This window comes from Anser anser (genome assembly GCF_964211835.1).
Source record: "Anser anser genome assembly, chromosome: 4".
In the NCBI taxonomy this organism is placed as follows: Eukaryota; Metazoa; Chordata; class Aves; order Anseriformes; family Anatidae; genus Anser; species Anser anser.
This window is the reverse complement of record NC_139724.1, coordinates 3471150-3491709: the sequence shown is the minus strand read 5'-3', so window position 1 is coordinate 3491709 and position 20560 is coordinate 3471150. Positions and strand designations below refer to the sequence as shown.

Here is a 20560-nt window from a genome sequence, read left to right as displayed (position 1 = left end):
TGCCCCTAAAACATATTGTTTCCACAACCTCTATTAGGCCATTTCTGAGGTAATACATATAATTCGGTGACAAATCCACTTCAGCCTTCATAATGCCCTTTGTTTTTACTTCAAAACATTCTCTGACTCTTACGGATTTGTACTATTTAACACCCAGATAAAGGTAAGCTGTCTTTTTTAATAACGATGGATTACATTTTCTCGTTACATGCTCTGATTCAATTGGATTTTTCAGTGTGAGCAAATCTATTCCAGAGAAAACAGTAATGCCAGTGTGAGAATAATTGTAGTTATTAGAAAGGTAAACAAGAGGAAACAAAAACTAGCATAAACGGAAATTAGCTGATTAAATTACTACTATAAAGGCCCACTTTTTCTTCCCTTTAGCAGAAGTATCCTACATTTTCCTTTTCTTTGCAAGTATATTATTAGAAACAATAGAGACAAACTTCTTGTTGAGATCTTTTGTACTAGACTGGGGCACTGCCAAAATTCTCCCCCAGAGATGACTGCCAGTGCAGAGGAGATCTTTAGCCGCTGTCCATGCCTTTGAGAATAGTACCCCAAGGGAGATGAAGTTATGATGGGATAGCCCAAAGTCCCCTCTGAAGCTGACAAGCCAAGCATCTTTAAGGGGATATTGAAGTGGGTGTATTTCTACGTGTAGAAAAACTGCAAAAGCTCCAGTGACTTTCTGACCCTCCCAGAGCTTCAAAAAATGTTTGATGACTGGTCTGTTGTCCACCTAGCTATAGCTAGCTTTGAACTCCTTACAGTGCAGGGCAGCAATGCATCAAAGTGTCAAATATGCATTAACATGCACATAACTATGCATGTGAGAACATCACTCCCCATTTAGGAAAGCTTTTGACCACATAGCTAAGTCCTGCTGAAGAAAACAGGAGTTAAGCATGCACCTAAGTTTGTGAGTTGCTTAAATGCTTTGTCTGAACAGGGGTCTTAGACATTTGTTGTTTCTTCATATGGCCAAGAAAGGCCAGCCCGGTAAAATGTGTACTTCAAATGGCTTCTGCACTGAAATACATCCAAGAAGATTTACACACACATATATTTTGTGATGTTCCTTTGGGCAGAATACCACGCAGCCTGCACACCTATCCTGGTGAACAGATGATCTCCAGGGGAGAAGAGCTAGTAAAGATCTGGGTATTTGTTTAGCCACCCTGTCTCAGCCATATGGAATGATATAACCCTGTTTTTGTAGGATTACTTTGCTAAAATAATATGAATATCACATTTTTTTTCTCCTCCAAAACGTATTACAATATAATGTTGCCCTGAGAGAGAAAAGGGGAAGATGTGCAGCTCCTCCTGTTTCATTTCCTGCTTTCACGGATTGTTGTGTTACTAAAATATTTTTATTACAGAAGAACTTGAAGCAATATACAATGTTTGTCAGAGGATTATTTATAGTCCCTTTAAGCTGAATTTCTGTAATGAAATCCATTTACAGACATTCCACAGTGCCCTATGGTTACTTGCTTATGCAAATGAAATGTGACCCTTGAAATAAGCCTCTTGCCCTTGCTGTCACCCTCCTTGGCTTCAAAGGTCTACAGACAATCACTTCTTAAGTGAATGGGATTTTTTTTATTTGGTTTTGAGTGGGGAGGGGGGGAAAGAAAATGGGGAAAAAAAAAAACCCTTTCCATTGCATGGTATTCTTGCAGAGGGTGATAGTGACTGACTGGTTGTACATGTACGTGAGATAATGCTCATTTGTTGTAGATGCTAACATACAAATCCTTTGCTCATGAATATACTTAAATTATACTCTTTAAAAGGGAGTTTTTGCATAGAGATTTTAGAAACGTCCAAGTGATTTAAGTGGCTCGGTTTAAGTTCATTTCTTCTTCAGTTGTGCTTTGGATTCCTAGTTCAGATATCTGGTTTCTGGGCTCACAGATGTGCAGTTTCAACCCGGCATACCTGCAGAGCTGGTTCTGCGTTGGCCGATGAAAGAAAAGGATGTAAAATTCTGTCCAATGAGAATGGTCTTTTTGTATGGCTGTGCTTCCAGTAATGTATACTGGTACCAATGAATGAGTAAAGGAATACGGAAGATAGAGAAAAGAGATGATGACCCAAGTATTTCAAAGAGGTATAGAGGATAACTTTTAACAAAAATGAGTTACTCTATATTGTGCGTGGTTATAGTAGTCTGTCAGAAAACCAAGAAAATGAACTATGCCACAATAATAAGGGCGACATTTCTTATTATTCCCTATGTGACATCTGCTCTCCAACGTCTTAGAAGTATTAAGATCATGGCTATTTTGTTCATCTGTTTACACAGGCAGAGCTTAGGTACAACAATTTTTGTTCCATTTAGGAGTCACTATAATGTGAGCTGTGAGACTACAGCTGAGCGCAGTCAGTAAAAACAAAGTTACAGTTGATTGCATGTCCCAAGTCACCTCTTTACTGGTGTTTCAGGTGGTTCTGCAATCACTGACGTTATGTTAAAATTGAGCATGCAACATCATGGCACTGACAGCACTAGTTTTATGAGACTTTTTGAAAACATTCCTGATACTTCATCACCTCTTAAATTAAGAGAAATGGTCATAAAAATAATAAAACATTCTGGCTACAGAGAGTTATGTATGGGTAGAAAGATGAAGGTAGATGTACCTTGAGGTGGTTAGCTATGAAGACTTCAACAAAAGCCAGTGGCAAAACCACTTCTTTCTCATTTTGATGTATGACATCTGTAAATAAGAGAAGCTGACTTCAAATGAAACAGAACATCCATAATGACGTTATCTCAGCAGTAGTACCTGCCAGGAGCACAGTGGACTTCCTTATCTTGTAGTTTCTTTCACAATTTCATTGTAAGTGGAGGTTGTCTACCTGGAGTTATAGTCCACTTATAGCAATTATGAACTTCTCATTTACTTCAACGTTATCAGAATACCGATGCTGAATCTTATTATTTACGGCTGATTCCAGCTGTTTTTTTATTACAAAACATTTGTATCTTAAGGGCATTTTGGAGATAAGTAGACAGCCATGACCCCACTTTACCCTAGGGCCTTTTTGGGTAAAGTGGTACTCCCAAAAGAAATGAGGCAATTGCTAAGTTTCTCTGAATAGAGGACTGTAACCCTGCATATATTTTATGACTTGTGCAAGAACATTTGGGAGAAGTTCCGTGACTCTATATACTGGGTGCTTTTTGTCTCCTCCTGGGCTCCCTCTGGTCAGCATGAGAAATCCAATGCCATTCCTCTGGGAGGGCGAACTCTGTGGTACAGAGAAAACAGTGGGTGGCTACCTAAACAGCATGGATCAGTTTTCCAGTCCCACATCTGCACTTTTGGAAAGAGCTTTTAACAAAGAGGAAAAATGTGCAGCTCTGTTAAGGTAGCATTGCCTGCTTGGAATTTCTTATTATAAGGCCTGTTTTCACACGTTTCTTATATTTCAAAACCTTTGAGTGGAAGTGTCTGCCCCAACCAGAACACTGCTGGGTTTTTTGTTGGTTTGAGTTTTGTTCTTGTTGTTTTTTGGTTGGTTGGTTGGTTTTTTTGGATAACGTGGGTGCCAGTCCAATAGCTGTGTGTCTGGGACACCAGGGCCTGTGCCTGCAGGGTGTGCATCAGATGGAGTAAGGCTCATGCAGGAGAATTTATCACTACAGTCTGGCATCCCTGTGTTCTCAGTTACTCTCACTTTTGCAACATTGTGATCAAAAAACTGAATCACAAAAATTACACGGTTTCTGCTGAGGTGTGGGCAAAATTGAAACCGAGGAATGGAGATTTTAACCATACACTGATGAAACCAAACCAAGGTCTGTTTGGGAAGGGCTGAGAAGCTGGAACAAGAGATTTTGAGAAGGGGCCTGGAAACTGGTGGGAAGATAGGGAACCAGCAGCTGTGGAGGAAAAGATGAACATGGACTCAGGACAGGGAAAGGTGAAGGAGAGTATGAGCGATTGAGATAAAAAACAAAGACAAGGAACTACTGGAAGACAGTGAGAGGAAATGAAAAGAAATAAAGGTGGCTTTGAATGAACCTTTGGTTCATTAGTTATAGGTACAAAAAGTAACATGCAGGAGCTGAAGCATAGACTGGCGAGAAGGGTAAGCAATGTTAGCCTAAGTAATATGGAGAATTGCTTCTTTGGGTAAATGAGCTTTATTTTTGCATCTTCGACAGAATTCTCCTGAGGCAATGCAACAGGAGAGTCATTTTAAAAGCATTTTTACTCCTTTTTTCATTCACTTTCTTCAAATCCAACAGAAGACCTCAATATCTGATTTGTGAAAACAGTGAATGTGCACGAGTGCATCTGAAGTCCAAGCCAGGCAGGACTATAAAAGAGGGAAAAGAGCTGAAGTATGCTTCAAAATTAAGAGTCAGTGCCTCTCAGTCTGGATAACTGGATAAGCATATGAATGAATATTGTTATCCCCATAAAGTGGGGAAACCCTTCGTCTGCCCTTGCAATGACAAGTAAATGTTTTTGACGCAGCTGGATGTTGTATGGGTAGTACTATGAGAAAATGAATCATTCAGGATACATAGCAGGTCAAGAACAACATTTGTTTAAAAAAAAAAATGCCTAGAGCTCTTCACTGAACAGTGACACTAAGATTTTGCTGCAAAGCAGGTATCATCTATCTGTTCTACCCTGGAACACGGGGTAAGTTAATACTCTGTGCCATGTTGTGTGGCTAAAGGAGGGTTAAAGTAAAGTTGTGCAAATTTGCCACAGCTATGGAAGTTTTTGTGTTAATACAGTGCCTCAACTTCCTTGGCATATAAAATTTGTGTAAATACTTCCTGGTCAGTTAGTTGGCACAGTAGTCCTGCAGAGTCAGTATGCATGAAGACATCCTGAGGAGCTCAACCATCTTCTCCCTGTGACTTCAACAGGGGTTAGATTTAGTGGTTACCTGTGTCAATATATGCATGATCACCTACTCTTTATTGTTTTTCATTTTAGTATGATTCCAGTGTTAGGCATTGTTTCTTTCCATTAAAACTAAGATATCTCACTGATTGTAAAATTCTTTCTCTACGTTGCTTGCTGAAATATCACATCTCTTTCACCTAAATTTTGTCATCGAGGATTGCTTGCTTGAAATGAAGTGTAACAAAATGATCCTCCAGAGTACAGGTACTTCCATTTAAGCAATAGTACAAATGATAAGTGTTCACTCTCCTGGATGTTCATCAGTTGTAAGTGAAGGGTGGAGATGTAAGCTCTTAATTCAGGTTAATATCCTGGTGTTCCCACTTGAGTCAGCTAGGTGCAATAAAAATTAGAGTACAAATGCTGTGCATACTTCAGCTGGCAGCCACCTGCTTTACTACAGAAGAGCAGGCTAATCCCTATGCCTGATGAAAGTCCTCCACTACTTTCCCACAGTTCCTTTTGTGTGCCGCAGAAGCCAAGAAGTCCTCCCACAATCCTCTGAAAAAGATTGTAGAGATCCTCCATATAATGCTGAATCTGGAGTCTACACTGCAAAACCTATAGTTGCCCATAGGGTTGCTTCAAGCCCAGAGGAAGGCAGTACATACACACAGCTTTGTACAGCCCTCTCCAAGCTGGTGAAACTGCTGCCCAAAATCTAGATATAATCACCCGAGCTAACCTTGCAATGAAAATTAAGCATTTTTTTCACGTCCATCTTCTTCAAGCATTATAAGTTTGCTACTTACAATCAAAGAATGTCTATAAATGTTTTTAAATGTTGTAAACCATGTATTTTCAGCATACTTTTGGCCATCATCAAATATAACACCTATCACAGAATGACATGGCAGAAAGATCTGAAATTCCTTTTTAGAAAAAGTTACTCTTTTAACAGGTGGGTTTAGAAGAGGAGAAAGAAAGCAAAAGTAGAATTTTGATTGACAGAGCTCTGAGAGGCACTCCAAATCATTTTTCTTCTTGTTTTCAGCACTCATATGTTTTAACCATTGACGAGAGATATAGTGTAAAACCAGCTGTGCTTATTTCAGTCCTGAAAATTTTGGTTACATCTAAATTCTTTGTACTGAAACCTACTCATCTTTCAAGTATGTTATCCTTTTCTTTTTTTCCTTTTTTCTTCAAAAGTAAATGAATTCAGTCTAGCAAAATACTGCTTGTATGGATCAGTGAGTTTTGTCACCTGCCTATGGACTACTGGGTCTTTGTTACAAAGGATCCAAAGGATCCATTTATGCAAGCAGACTGTTTGCAACTACTTGTCAGGATGCAGCTGCAATGTGAAAAGTATTGTTTTGTCTATAAAAAATAGTGAATATGCCATATAGTCTTAAAAGCCTAGTGTGTTTGCATGGGAACTCCACTGAAGTCCTTACATTGCTCCTTATGACTTCATAAGGGAGTAATGTATTTTCAGAAGGTCTGTTCCCAGAGCTTGCCAGGGTCTGACATTTTAATCATGAAAAGCAATTCGTCTTATTTTCAATATTAACTTAAGGATGACTTAATCAAATTTCCAAAAATGTACCTAATGGTGCTTAATGACATGACTTGAAAAAAAAGAAAAAAGAAAAAAAAAAGATATATCTGATGAAATGTAACTAAACCATGAAAATCATTGTATTGTTAGTTCAATGACAGCAGAATAATTCTAATTTGGAGATTTAAGATTGACCTTTCAGAGAGGCAAGGTTTTTCAGTGAAAGTACAGCTTAGATGTTTAGTATCTCACCTTTTAAAATGTTTTATCCACATTCCAAGTTACATTTTACCTTAGAGACTGTCATGTGAATTAGCTACAACTATCAGGAAATAAGGAGTTTTATTCCTATGCTATAGTTGCAAGGCAAATGAACTAATTTTTCAAGTTCTTGCTCCCCTATTTTCTTGATGTCACTTTTTTTTTAAATAATTTGTTCCAGTGTTCTTTATGCGATACTTTCCAAATTCTCATGAGTGGAAAGTATGGCTAGGATATTAAATGTTATATGCATAATCTATACATCATTGTACTAATGTATCCCATAAGTGCTTTTGATTAGGGAAAAAAATTACCTGGCTTCCACATACTGCCTTATGAAAAGCTAATGAAATGATATATGCAATAGATTTTATATAGTGATCTGTACAGTGTGCTGACTGCACTAGTATGGTATTAGGACAATGATCTCTTCCACAGAGTAAAGCTGAGAACTAGTCAAAAAAAAAAGGCTCTTGTTTACTGATAAGATTAAAAGAAAAGTGGGTATTTTTACATGTACACCAAGAAACTAAGTATCACTTACTTTGTTGGCTCCCAGCATGAAGATATGTCATGCTATATAGACTATACAAGGATATTACCAGATCTGGGGCAAGACTCTTCCTGACTGCAAAACATCAAGGGTGCCTGGGTAGTAAGAGAACTACACCAGTTTATGGTTGTCAGCACCCGATGTTCTTGTGGATCTTGCAGACTTCATGCTGCTCAGTTCATTTCAGCAGCTATACTTCCCAAAGAGTTCTGTTCTAGGTATGAAAAAGACCATGCTGGTAGGAGGGTTTTTTGAGCAGATAATACTCTGATTTTGTCGTTTGTGGTGTTTGGTTATGTACTCTATTAAAAAGGATATCATTTGCCTACTGGGCAATTTCGAACTTAGTTGCACATTTCCTGGGTACCTCTGCTGTTGTAAAACATTTAATTCACAGTTACTTTTGTTGTATATGAAGTTGTCCATGATATGAAGTTATGCTATTTACTCCTATTATATGATATCAGTGAGAGAGATAGCAAAGGAGAGATGAGAGAGAATAACATCAGGACAAAATAGGCTATCGGACCATAGAAGTTAATCACATCTCTAAATTGAAAATAAAGGATTCTTCAAACGTTGAGCTACTTCCCTGTAATGCTCAGATTCATGTTGCTCAACCTGACATGTCTGTGATATGACAAGCTGCATAAAAGAGGCAGTGCCAAGCACCTTGCTGTTGGGCTCAACTCTGTGAGAGGACATGCTGATTTCCTCCTTGAAAAACCTACTGCATTGCCTCAGTTTCCCCTGGGACTCCCTTCCAAATGGTGGTGTCACAGTCACACCCTAGCGCACCTACTTTATCACCCACCCTGGCATGTAAACAGCTCTTCGCTATTTTCTCATAGTCACCAGAGGATCACAAAACCTGCCCTGAACTTGTGCTTTCTCCATTAGAGGAGAGGACGTCATCCTCTTTCTCTGTAGTACCTAGCTGATCAAAGAAACCCTTGGCATTTTCTGGCATTACAAAGTCCACTATCAGTGACTGCCTGGCACATGCTATTAAGCAGGTATCTAGTTCTGAGCTGTATAGCTCAGGCCATCTTAAAAGTGAAAAGTATTAATAACAAAAGGTGTAGTGGAAAAAGGAGTTTCCAGAATTCAGGTAGCTCTGTAGTAAGTGGAATACCTGTGCTTCAGATGTCTTTGTATTTTCCAAAGACTTATAGAGGGTTCCTTGAGTAAGATTGTATAAAAATATGGGTATTTAAATGTAATCTTCAGATTACGGGATAGATACATGTAAAAAATATGTTAAGCATTGGTCTTTTAGATATTCCTTTCTAAAGGACTATTGACAGTTACTTTTAGTCACTTGTCATCAGCTTCATATTTGTCTGTGACTCTTATGATGATAAAATATCAGTAAGAGGCTAGTCAACACTGTGTAGCTGGTAATCAAGAAGGAAAGCTTATCTATCGTAATTGTCCTATTTGACATTCAATCGCTCCCTGTGCATTTTTGGTCAGTGTAATATTTATGCAGTTTCTAGCTTCATAGGTGATTTGCAGGAAGCTGTAGACCTTAATTTAATGTTTCGAAATAAAAAATGAGTCAAGCAAAACGGGCAGGTGGTTGTCTGACATGATAAAGATATTGAGACCGCTCAGAATTGCAGATGGAATAATGATGTGAAATTATATTAATTGTAATTTCTCAGCTAATTAGTCATTAATTGTTCCTTGCTAAAATAGGGAGGATCTATAATTATGGTTTACAGTACGTCACAAACAAATAACACCGAAGACACTGTAAGAATAGCTTTCTCAAATTGTACCAAAGCACAACAAATATCTGTACTTTGGCAACTTTCAAGGGTTAAAATATCATAGCAGATTATATATACATTTATACCAAAGGCCAGAGGGGTACTAGTCCCATTTCATAATCACTATGGCGTTTTATGAAACTTCTGCCTCCTTATGGGTCCGTGACCTCCCTCAGTCAGGGAGGCCAAAATGAAAAAAGGTCAAAATGGATGTCAGCCCAAGCAATTATGAAAGTGAGTACTTGGACATGACCCTGAGATTAGAAATGGTGACCTGTCGCAGTAACAGGGGAAAACCTGCCATGCTGCCTTTTTGTCAAATACAAACTACCATGGCAGTCCTAAAACATCCTGTCATTTATTTGCATTTTAATCTCTTTCACCTTTAATATTGGGCTTTCCTTCTCATCTGCTCTCCTCTGCCATAAGCAGATGGCTCAGATGGCAGAAAATAGGCATAGAGTTTAGAATATCCACATCTGCAAAGAGAGATCTTGGGAAAAGGGATCAAAAACATATTTGTCTGGATATAAGGAGCAAAAATAACATAGAATAAAATTGTGGACTGATTCTGGATACTGTAGGCAATATTCTAGTGTTCCTTTAAGGTTAATGAGAGCTTCATTTCAGTCAAAAAAAACATGCTCAATAGCTATGTAAATAGGAATGGAAGAACCACCTCAACAGAACAGATTTAGAAGTGAAACTTTCCCTGATTTTTTTGATTGTTTTTATTTTTATTTTTTTTATATATTTAAGGTTTAATCATAGTAACAGAGCATAAATTCGTACTATTTTTGTTTATTCACTGAAGAGGTGTTTTTTCAGGTTTTGGTTTTTAACATGTCTGATCTTTGGAATTAATTCTTTTCAGAGTGAAGCATTGCCTCTGCAGTACATCTTTCATCTCACAGTTGACCATCTGTGGAAAGGATACGGTAGGAGAGCTATAGTTTATTTTGGCTGATAAAGCATGATGGATATGATAGCAGAACGCATGGATGGGGCATTGCACTGGGCCATGATTCAAAGATCTAGCAGCGACATTGCCAGTCCTTACAAAAGAACAGGATTTCCACATGCCATTCTTACTTATATGGCCATAGAAAGGCTCATAGGCTCAAAGGTCATCAGCCTGGCCCCCAAAATTCTGATATGAAAAGAAGCAATGATTTCATGTTATAGAGTTGTCCTTCTTTTGCCAGGAAAAATGCTCTAATTTATTTGTTATACAGCAAGTTAAAATATTTAGGTATTGCTTCTCTTCCCACACAACCTGGAACATTATTATAACCTTTTTAATATGTTTTGTGGTTGCTGGACCTCAGAAGTTTCTTCTTTGCCTCAAGGCTATTTTTTGTGGCAATCTTTCTTTCCTCCCTCAAGAGTAAAAAAACTCTCTTTTGTCATCTGTACATGCTTTCTGTGAACAGTCAATATTCACTATTCAGAATGGCAGACATTTCATTGTTACTTTTTTTTTAATGTTCCGGGAGTCATGATGATAATGCTCACATTGTGTTGCTAAGTCTGATTTCCTAACAACTACCTTATCATCAAAGCTATGACTGAGTAAGATTAGGTCTGCCCCCGTCCTTTGCTTTGACAAGTTTGTGGTTATTCTGAAAGGTGTGGCTTGATTACAGAAATACTATTTGCTAAAAAACAAATGTCTGGAGATCAGATATCTGGGAGTGGTATTCCTGCTGAATTTAAACTTTGCCCTCCCACATCTGAACCACAGATGTATGTGACTACCTGTGGTCAGCATCATTTTTTTGTCTCACTCTTGGAAAGCTACCTACTGTAACAGAAATCAAGCCTGACAATATGTGATAGATCTAAGGAAAGGTTAGAGTAAAACCTTAAGGGAAAAGTTATACTAGTTTAAAAATTACTTTATTGTTGACATTCTTCCATTTTACTGTGTGATCCTCTAACGTACGTTGTGGTGAAGCTTAGAATGACTTTTGAAAGTAAAGGGGCTTTTAGCTGTGACACTTGGCAGGGAGTCAGGCTCTGTTACTGTCTATATATCTGCTGCTTGTGAGGCTTCATGTATGAAAGCACACTACTAGATGAATAATAGGACAAATCTTGCTACTGTCAGTAAAGGAAAGAAAGGCTGTTACTTAAAAATATAAAAATATAAAAGTATAATTCCTGAATTCTGTCCTCAGTCTTTTCTTTAGTCACAGCCTTTTCCCAGGGTCTTTAAAATTTTGTCCAATGTCATCCAATTAACGACAATATTAAAGATGATATATAGACAGCTCCCTGCACCTGTATCAAAATAGCTGTTCAGTGGTGCACACACTTCACAAACATGGAGTTACCTCATGTTTGTAGCTGCTGCACTCTTGACTGCATCTGCCTTCCTTCTGCTCGTCACTGAAATGTTGGCTAGGAAACAAACATCTGTCTGATCCCGGTTTGACACAGACTGTTCTCGCAGTTGCTATCATGTCAAATCACAGAAATAAGTATTTACATCAGTACAGTGCAAACAACATTTGAACCTCCATTTGACAGCATGGATATTATGCAAGGAATGTAGTTGAGATTCGGAGCATACGTGTTACAGGCTTTTCTCTCTCCAGGATGAAGATGATGTAAGGCTTGGGAATATGTAGAGTACCTCAAAACAAGCAAACAATGGAACTAATAACCTTATATACATGAGGTCTTAAATGCCATATACAATGGATCATAACCACCAACTTTTTACAAGCACCCTACCTTTTTAGTTTTAGTCTTTATGAAACCATGCAAACTCCAGTAAAGTAAAAAGTAATTATACTGTGGAGAAAAATGGCTGTGTACTTTTCATACGCAAGACATGTAATGATAACTCGATTCCTTTATTTGCCAATGCAGATAAGTTATAATTTTAAAGAGCACTGCCAGCACAATAACAATATGTTGTAAGGCAGTTCATCAAAGCAGCTTAGCTAAAACATTATAATTAGGTTTTGATAGCTGGTGGTCAAGACCAAATCCACAGTGAAAAAACACCTTCATTCCTGTATTATTGTTTTTTTAAGGCTCATTGTCATCTGCATAACAAAAAGGATGACAAGTTTGTGTGTTCTTCTAAAGATGTGATTACTGGAGTTTTCTGGCGTGACGCAACCATAGAGCAAGTACCAACCTCTCAGTGTGAAAGTGAATGCAAATTTCTGCATCTTTCTTTGTTGCTTTCTATTCAGTGCCATGCAACTCTGTGCTCGTGCCCCTGTGGCTTTTGTTGGTTTGGAGTTTTTGTTGTTGTATATTTTTTTTTTTTTTAAATAAGGTAGCTCTCCCTGCATCTGAGCACAGACAAACACAAAAGGGTATTAGAGATACCAGGAAGGGAGCTAGACGCTGGACATATTTTCTTTGAGCAGACACGTACCTGGGAGCAGGTAGAAGCTGGGATGAGTTATCTGAAGTAAAATGTTTTGTCTTTGGTGAGAGAATTTTTTTCTGAAAGGTAAAAGAAAAACAGAGATGTGTCTATGGCCCTATCTGGACTGCATCTTGCAGCTGATGTCACTCTATTTGAATTTAGCTAATTTTCTCTATTATAGCCTTCCTCCCTCTGACCTGTAGCGATGCATGGATATATATTTTAATACATTCAAAGCTGAAACAACTCTACCTAAACGTGATTAGAACAAGTTTTGGATGGACACATGGAAACAACTGCAGCAGTTGCTGAAGAGCATGCAAGGAGGGATAGCTTTTTTGGGGTGTACACGGCTTTTGCACTGAAACATCTGCCCTCAGAAGCTTTTACAAATGCATGTCAAAAGTATACCTAAGTTTTCCAGGAGTAGAAAATAGGAAGGATGGCTAATTGCTTGGGTATTGCCTTGTGACTCAGGTTTCCTGTAGTCAGTTCTCAGCTCTACTACAGGCAACACCACAAAAAGGGATTGGCGAAATGGATGCAGGAGTCTTGCAATTTTAAGGAAAACCTTTGGTCAAGAGAAACCTAGCCTTTCTTCCTCAGAAATCACCCAGCTTTTCAGCCTTTCATTACTAATTGCTAACATTACTTGCATTTTTTTATGTGAATACTCTTCTTTTACCTTATAAAGGCTCTTCAAAAATATTTAAATTATCTTAAAGTTCTTTGCTGGCATCAAAGCACTTGCTGAAATCTTTTATACATGCATTTATTTAATCCAACTATTCATAACATGACAACAAGAACTAATGAATGCATATGAGAACGTGACCTGTAACTCTTCTGCCAGACAAAAAATTAATTGTACAAATTTTTAAAGTTTTCAATTGTAAATAAATGTATAATGCCTAACATTATTTCTTCTATACGTTTAAGCTTTGAAAGACATGACTTTTTTTTTTCTGGGTACACTGAGAAAAATTAATCATGATGAGGTTTCAGCATTTGATATGGGAGAGATGTTGTCCATCAGACTGAGTGAATTGTTGAGAGTACTTGTCTAATGGAATTCTGATTCAAGAAATCTCATTAAGTGAAGTATTTTCTGAATAATTAGCAACAAACAGATGTCTCTATCTGTCTGGCTTGCTTTCTTTCCTATCTAGAATATCAATACTTGTTTATGAATAAGGTTAAGTAAAAGCTATAAACTGAAAACTGATCACAGTAACATACTTTTTTTTTTTCTTCACATTACTGATAGATAAATACTGCATAGCCTGTTTTCCAGCAAGTAAAAAGGTCCACAGAGGTATAACAGCAGTTATTCTTCTACATTCAGTGTAAGGAAGGAGGCAGGCTTGGAACTACATTTTTCTTCAGATGAAACCCAACTATAGCAATAATAGTTGCCTTATGCTTAGTGAATTTGAGCAATAAATTAAAATCAGCATAATTGGTTGTGTAATTCAACCCCTATTTTGTCTTAGGTCTTTCCTAATAATACAACTGAATCATCTCAGATGTTGGGTCTTGTTTTTGAACTATTTTTCCAAAGATATTTTTGTTAAAACTTCTATGCATGAATTGCAACATAAAGATCAGAAGGAGGAGCCGCACAGAGTATGGTATCAATTACAAAAAATCCAGATGAAATTTTCAGTTTATCTATTGGCTTTAGTGCATTCTAATGCATGTAATGAACCTACTGCAGCTACCTATTGCTTGCTTAAAAAATAAAAAGCAAGACAGAGAAAAGCAGTGGCCATATATGTTGCAAATGGCCAGTATATGTTGTAAGACTGGATACAGGTTTATCAGAAATGTTGGATGAAATCACATCTTTTTATTTAGTAATTCATTCAGCTAACAATAATCTTTGCCCGTGGTGATGCTGTTGACCTTGACCCTATTAGAAGGCTCACCTTTGGCTCATAACACACAGTTCAGCCTGCAGTCAGTTACGTCCAAGCAAGCCATCAGTGGCTGAGTGTTCCACAAACAGTTTATGATAATGTTTATCTGATAAATATTCACAAAGTTAGAGAAGGGAAATTACTGGCAGTCAAGATAAACGGTTGATCAGAGATTCTGAGTACAATAGCATTTGTTTTCTCCTTATAATTACCAGAAAGTCTTACAGTTCTGTTGAACATATAGTGAAGGAAATCTTGGAGACATTTTCAGTTACCCAGATTTCTGGTATGCCTATATCATTTATTCCTTATTCCTTTTCCCTGTTCTCTCCCATCACCTATAGTTGCCCAAGAACAATAGTTAGCCAGATCTCAAGATAAGAGTGACTGAAGCAGCTTTGCTAGAATTCCACTGCACAGGAAAAAAAAAATATGATGGAAACAAATCTAAGGACTATGTTGAAATATGAAAACTTTAATTTAAATAAATAAATAAGGAAGGAAAGGGAGGGAAGAAAACAAATGCCACAGTAGAGTGCTGATGTTATCTTAACAATAAATCCAAATAATCACTAATTCACTCATTAACTTGAATGAATCAGAGCAATCTGAGTGGTGAGAAGACGAGTAAAAATCCACAGGACGTATTAAAACATGCAGAGAAATGATCTCATTGCCTCCACCCAAAGGTAAAGTTAAGTCTTGTAAACTTCCTTGAGAACACTGAGCATGACAGGGAACAAGATGAAATGAAACCTTTCCTTTCAGGCATGGATCTTGCTGCTGTGTTCTGTATTTTTATTGTCTTTAAGACTGGATTCCCACAGCGTGCATTGCATGGCTTGTCTCTGTGCACAAACATGAGACACCACAGAAAACAGGGAGACTGCTGCTCAGCGCTGCTATAGTACGCGGTATTAGTGCTGTGCTTTGAATGTTGTCTGTCTTCTTTCAGGACGCCCTAAGCAGTTGTGTTTTATCCAGCAGTCATTCCTGTCACTGTACTACAGTGTCACTATTGCTGCGATACATCTTGGTACTGACAAATTAAATGGAAGTAGGGAACTGTTGCCAGTACTTTTATGAAAGAAAATGGCCCAGAAAGTGGAAGGGTACAATGCGAAACCTTAAAGAAGCTTAGTTTATGTGGTGTCACATGGATCTGTATTCAGATTTTTATTTGTGAATGCTGGCAGTCCTTTGACCAAATGAACCCTCTTATATTCCCTGGCTCTTCTAAAGGTCAGTAACAACCGCTGGGCTTTCTTGTTTCAGTGTACAAAAGACAGGGCCATACTCCAAAATAAAAGGTATTTGTATGCACGTTTCATGCTAGGTACCCAAAAGAGTAAAGTACACCCTGGGTATTGCTTCTGTGTTTGTTTTTGTTTTGAGACTTGATGAAGCTTCAGGATTTAAGTCTGGTAATTAGACAAGGTGTCAATGGTACTTCGAATTATTTACGTGGTGCTCTTTAAAAAGTTAGGTAAAAAATTAGCCAACAGCTTGCTCATATTCAGATATGTGGGTAAGATTAATTATTTTGATGACAGAACTGGAGCTTGATTAAAATGTCTTAATTAAACTGGTGCAACTGAAAGAAAAAGGCAATGTGGGATTGTGTGTGTACCTATATGCTTGTGAGAGAATAGTACGGTTTATTACAAAGCCAAAAGTTTTTCTAGCAGTGCAACAAAAAATAGTAATTGTACATCAGTTAGGTAGATAATCTGGGTAGATAATTCATTTAAAAGAAGTAATGGATTGAGTACCTTCAGGCAGTGCTTACATTGCATGTTTTGTCAGAAGGAAGGTGAGAGAACCAGATGGAAAGCTAGTGTTATAATTGTAGCTTTCCGTGATGCAAACACTGTCTCTCTTCTTTGTGGGACATGGGCGAAACTTTTTTCAGGTTTCCAGGAAGGTGTGCGCTCTTGCAGATACTCTAAACCGTAGGAGAGACTGTATATATGCATATATATATGCTGAATATGCATAGAATATGTGGTTATGCATGTGTTCAGAGAGCTCTTCTGATCACGCAGGTCCTGATTCTTCCAGTATTTATGCACTGCTTAATTTCAGCATGTGAATAATTCTTGCACACTGAAGGATAGTGAAAGTCCACCAAAAAAGTGCATAGTTGTGCACCAGCGGTCCTGCTGGGGGAGGAAACAAATCCCCCACAGGCATACTACTTTCTGGCTACATTGAACTAGCTTTGAAAATCTCCCTCAGGGGGATGAACTTGCATTTGCAGAAGGCAAGAAAAGATTGACATCTGTAGCTGCACATAACAGCTTTTCTGGCATGATTAATGGAAAATGGTCAGCTATAAACCTGATGTGATAAAATCTAATTGATGTGACCATGCATACATACCATACACATGTACAAAATGTGGGGGAAAAAAAAAAACAACTCAGTTTGGAGACTGAACAATATTAGAAATTATACTTAAATTGGTAAAAAATACAGACCGCTATCAATTAACATGCACATAATGTTTTATTGGCTTTGTTCCTTCTGGAATGAAACACTTTTAAGTACTTGTGCAAAAATTACATTTATGGTATTTCATACCATAATAAATTTATTCATAAAGTATGGATTATAGTGTTTAGGAAACTGGCAGATCTGTGTACCCATGATAAAAGTATCTACAGTACTTTTTTCTGTTAAGTTTGTGTTGCAAACAGATATTTCCTTTCCTACAGAAGTTTGTAAACAGCTCCATCTTCAGGCATCATTCCCTTGTGCTAAAAAAGAAAAAGGCAACAACAGTATCTGCCACAAGCTTTCGAAGACATGTTAGCATTTTACCACGTATAGCAATCTTTATCACTTAAACCAATGTAATGGTCTTGTTTAACCACTTGCCACATACATTAAGTTGAAGGAAAATCACTGGTATTGGACCACAGCATCTAACAAATGAATTCTGGTATGGATCAGTGGCAGAGTAGATGTATGACAAGATTACATTTCCGTATATCTAGGTTAGACTGAAACTGCATTGCAACCACTAGAATGTCTTTCTGTCAGCAGACAGACCCCAAAGTGTTCAAGTTGAATCAATTTTTAAAATGTATGTGTGGCTAAACAAAAATGAATGAAGTGGGAAGGGCAGCACTGAGAAAACCTTAGCATGTAGGAGATGAAATATCTAAAATCTTGGAGAGGGTGCATCTCCCAGAATCAGGCCTGCAGAATGGCCTTTTGAATACCATTCAGTGTGAGAATGAAAGATGTAATTTTATATACTGACAGCAGTGTAAATGAGGTGCTCCTGGGATACTGAGGAGAGTAATTCTGTTGTCCAATGGTGATTTTCTTTCCGGTGGCAGTGCCTGAGTAAACCAGTAAAATGGATCTGGGAATAGACTTTTTTTTCCCTCCCTTGCAGTATGTTTGAAATAATTGATTTTATTTTATTTTTAATTTAAAAACACTTTGGAATATAGCTTGTCTCTAGAAAGGATCTCTGTTTACATAATAGGATGTTTGATAGTAGATAATATGGTCATTTGTAGAATCATAAACGTAGTATATTGATCTGCCAAATATCAATATATTTGGCATTTTTAAATAGTCTTTTGTCTACAGAATTATTTTCTATTAATCCTGCTGATTAGATCACTGTTATTCTGAAGTACTGTATCTATGTTTGCATACTGATCAAGTGCATGTATGTGATGTGCCTATTCATACAGATATAAGTGAAAGGTTTTTTTGTAGTAGTTGTCATTCTTTCCACCAATTAGACAAAAAAAATAGACAAAACCTTTTTAATAAATTTACCACTAGTCCCTTTAGAACATGTAACTAGGTATCATTTTCTTACTCGGTTAAAAGTTTGGGCTTTTGTTTGTTTGCTTTTTTGTTGTTTGATTTTTTTTGTGTGTGTGTGTTTGTGGTCTTTATTTTTTGTTTTTAAGTTAAAAATGTTAGGCCTAAACACGTCAGTAAATTGTTAATAACGTATTACAATGAATATGTGAAGAATTCATCCAACAACTTATTTGACAAGTTGATGTAACCGTACTAAAATATACATTTTAAATTTACATTCATTGGGTATATTTGACTAACTTTGACCAAATTTCAGAGCAACATAATTTTGACCAGACCTTTTTTACTTAAAGCAAATTTTTGGTGTCTTTTTCCTATCCATTTGAAAATCAGCTGAGAACTTCAGTGTACTTGATGCTTTTCTGAATCGAAGTTGTAATTCCACTGGGTCTACCTAAAGTGTTTTTTGTTTTTGTTCTTGCTTTTTAAGCCCTTCATCTCCCTGTGCGCAAAGATGTATTTACAGCGAAGAAGATAGTAGAGGTAGCAAAGACATAATTACCTGTGGGTTTGTAAGTGGCAGATTTGTCTTAGGCCTTTGTTCTGAGTAATAGAGAGAGAATACATGTGAGCATAGATTTATTCATAGCTGTACATTTATTCAGTTGAACACCGAATAATATGCAGCTGTCATTGGGAAGAGGGAGGGAAAGGGGAAGAGCAGACCTTTAAAAGTGTATCCAACTGATACACTTGTCTCCCACTATATGACAAGGCATGTTGTTTTTTAAGTATTATTTTGATACGGTGCTATAAAGAAGCTGTATGCAAAACCATTATATGGAATCATTAATTTAACACAGAACTTCTACGTAAAAGAACAAACTGAGTTGACAATATACCATTATTGCTAGACAAATACTTCAGAGAAATAAGTGCATGTTGCTTGTTGACATTTTTAACTGTTGTGTAAAAGCCCAAATCTGCTTTAGGATCCAGTCCTTTACCTCTAGATTCAAGTGGGAGCTTGACCAATGTCTTCAGTAAGTGAGAACACAAAAGATACATGCATTGCTTCTCTAAAAACATTAATGAACAAAGAAACATTTTACGTCATTTCATAAAGGCTCTAATTTCACCATCTCTGTACATACATAGCCAGTCCCACCAAATGAGTGGGACTATTGCTAATCTGAAAATAGAAACGCGTTTGTATAGTTTACTGAACAATTACGCTGTACTTCCCACACATACCACACCCCAAAATACTGTATCTGCTTTTTCTGCCAAAAATCAAGGAATTTACGTGCTTATAGGAAAGTACTACAGAAAGGAAAGGATATGTGCACCCAACAATCTGTATGCAAATTTAATACATGCCTAGAGATGTTATTTTAAACCCTAGCGTAGAAAAATCCTGGCTCCACTGAAGCCTGTAAATTTCCATTGACTTGAATGGAGCCTGGATTTCCTCCATATCATTATCTTTCTTTATATAGAAATGTTAACCATAGTTGTTGAATTTTAGAGGATGAAAGTACTTCTGTAACTACACTGTTCGGAAAATCTTTCTCTATTTCTTTCTCTACAGTAGAGCCTATAGAACCCTTACCGAAAGTAATGGCAGAATTATTTTAGCTTTTATCAAAACACATACTGGATACTTTAGTTAAGTTACCTCAAAAAGAAAAGAGAATTCATTTTAGTCATTAAAAAGGATACCAGTAGTATGAGTTTCTGAGTGTACATCTGACTCTACCGCTGAATTGTTTTTCGGGGAGTATCCCCTAGCCTCTCCTTGACTCATCTGCTTTAGTTGGGTGGACAAATAAAAACCATTGTGGTAGAGCTGCTAAGCTGGTTAGTTAATTTTTTGTAGAGTGTTCCAAATATAGCATTGCCAATATGTGTTGTAATATTATTGTCAAAAGATGGGATAGGTTTCCCAGCAAACCAGCTGTCACATACCAGAGATATTTCTGCAGTGCTACACAAATCTGTGGCCTCATGATAATTTAGGAAGCTATGCTCATCAGCAGAAGCAACAACACAATTAACTGTGGCTGACAAAACTTTTCAAACATGAAATACTCAAGAGTTTTTCCTTTTAAAACAACAACAACAACAAATCTGAGTTAGTTATCTAAATCATGTATGGTTTCTATAATTTTTATATTAATGCATCACTGAAATTATTCTTCTAATCATAGGTTTCTGGTTGATAAAAGCTGTGGGGTTTGTGAGTAAAATAATTCTAAAATCGTCTGAATGTTCTTCCGTGTGTGTGAATTTAAAAAATAACTATTTTCTGAGCCCTACACAAGAGAATCTAAAAAGAAAATCACTAAAGTAGCTTTTGGCTATCTCGATTCAGTAGCTGCTAATCCTAAATCAGACTTCTCTCGGTAACTACAGAAAG

General features: G+C 37.2%; 1 protein-coding gene across 2 annotated transcripts in view; it reads left to right on the top strand.

Annotated features, from left to right (window-relative positions):
- LOC310898403 (uncharacterized protein) overlaps positions 1-18726 on the top strand; it is a 211840-nt gene extending 193114 nt beyond the window's left edge. The window contains exons 4-5 of one of the 2 annotated variants that reach the window (XM_083833419.1): positions 9914-9977; positions 17067-18726. In XM_083833419.1, the coding sequence (XP_083689545.1) occupies positions 9914-9977; positions 17067-17164 (162 nt within the window). In that variant the 3' untranslated portion in view covers positions 17165-18726. Of the gene's footprint in view, positions 1-9913; positions 9978-11639; positions 11974-17066 lie in introns of those variants that run through there. The other variant, XM_083833422.1, reaches the window with a different exon arrangement.
- Positions 18727-20560: the final 1834 nt, after the last annotated feature.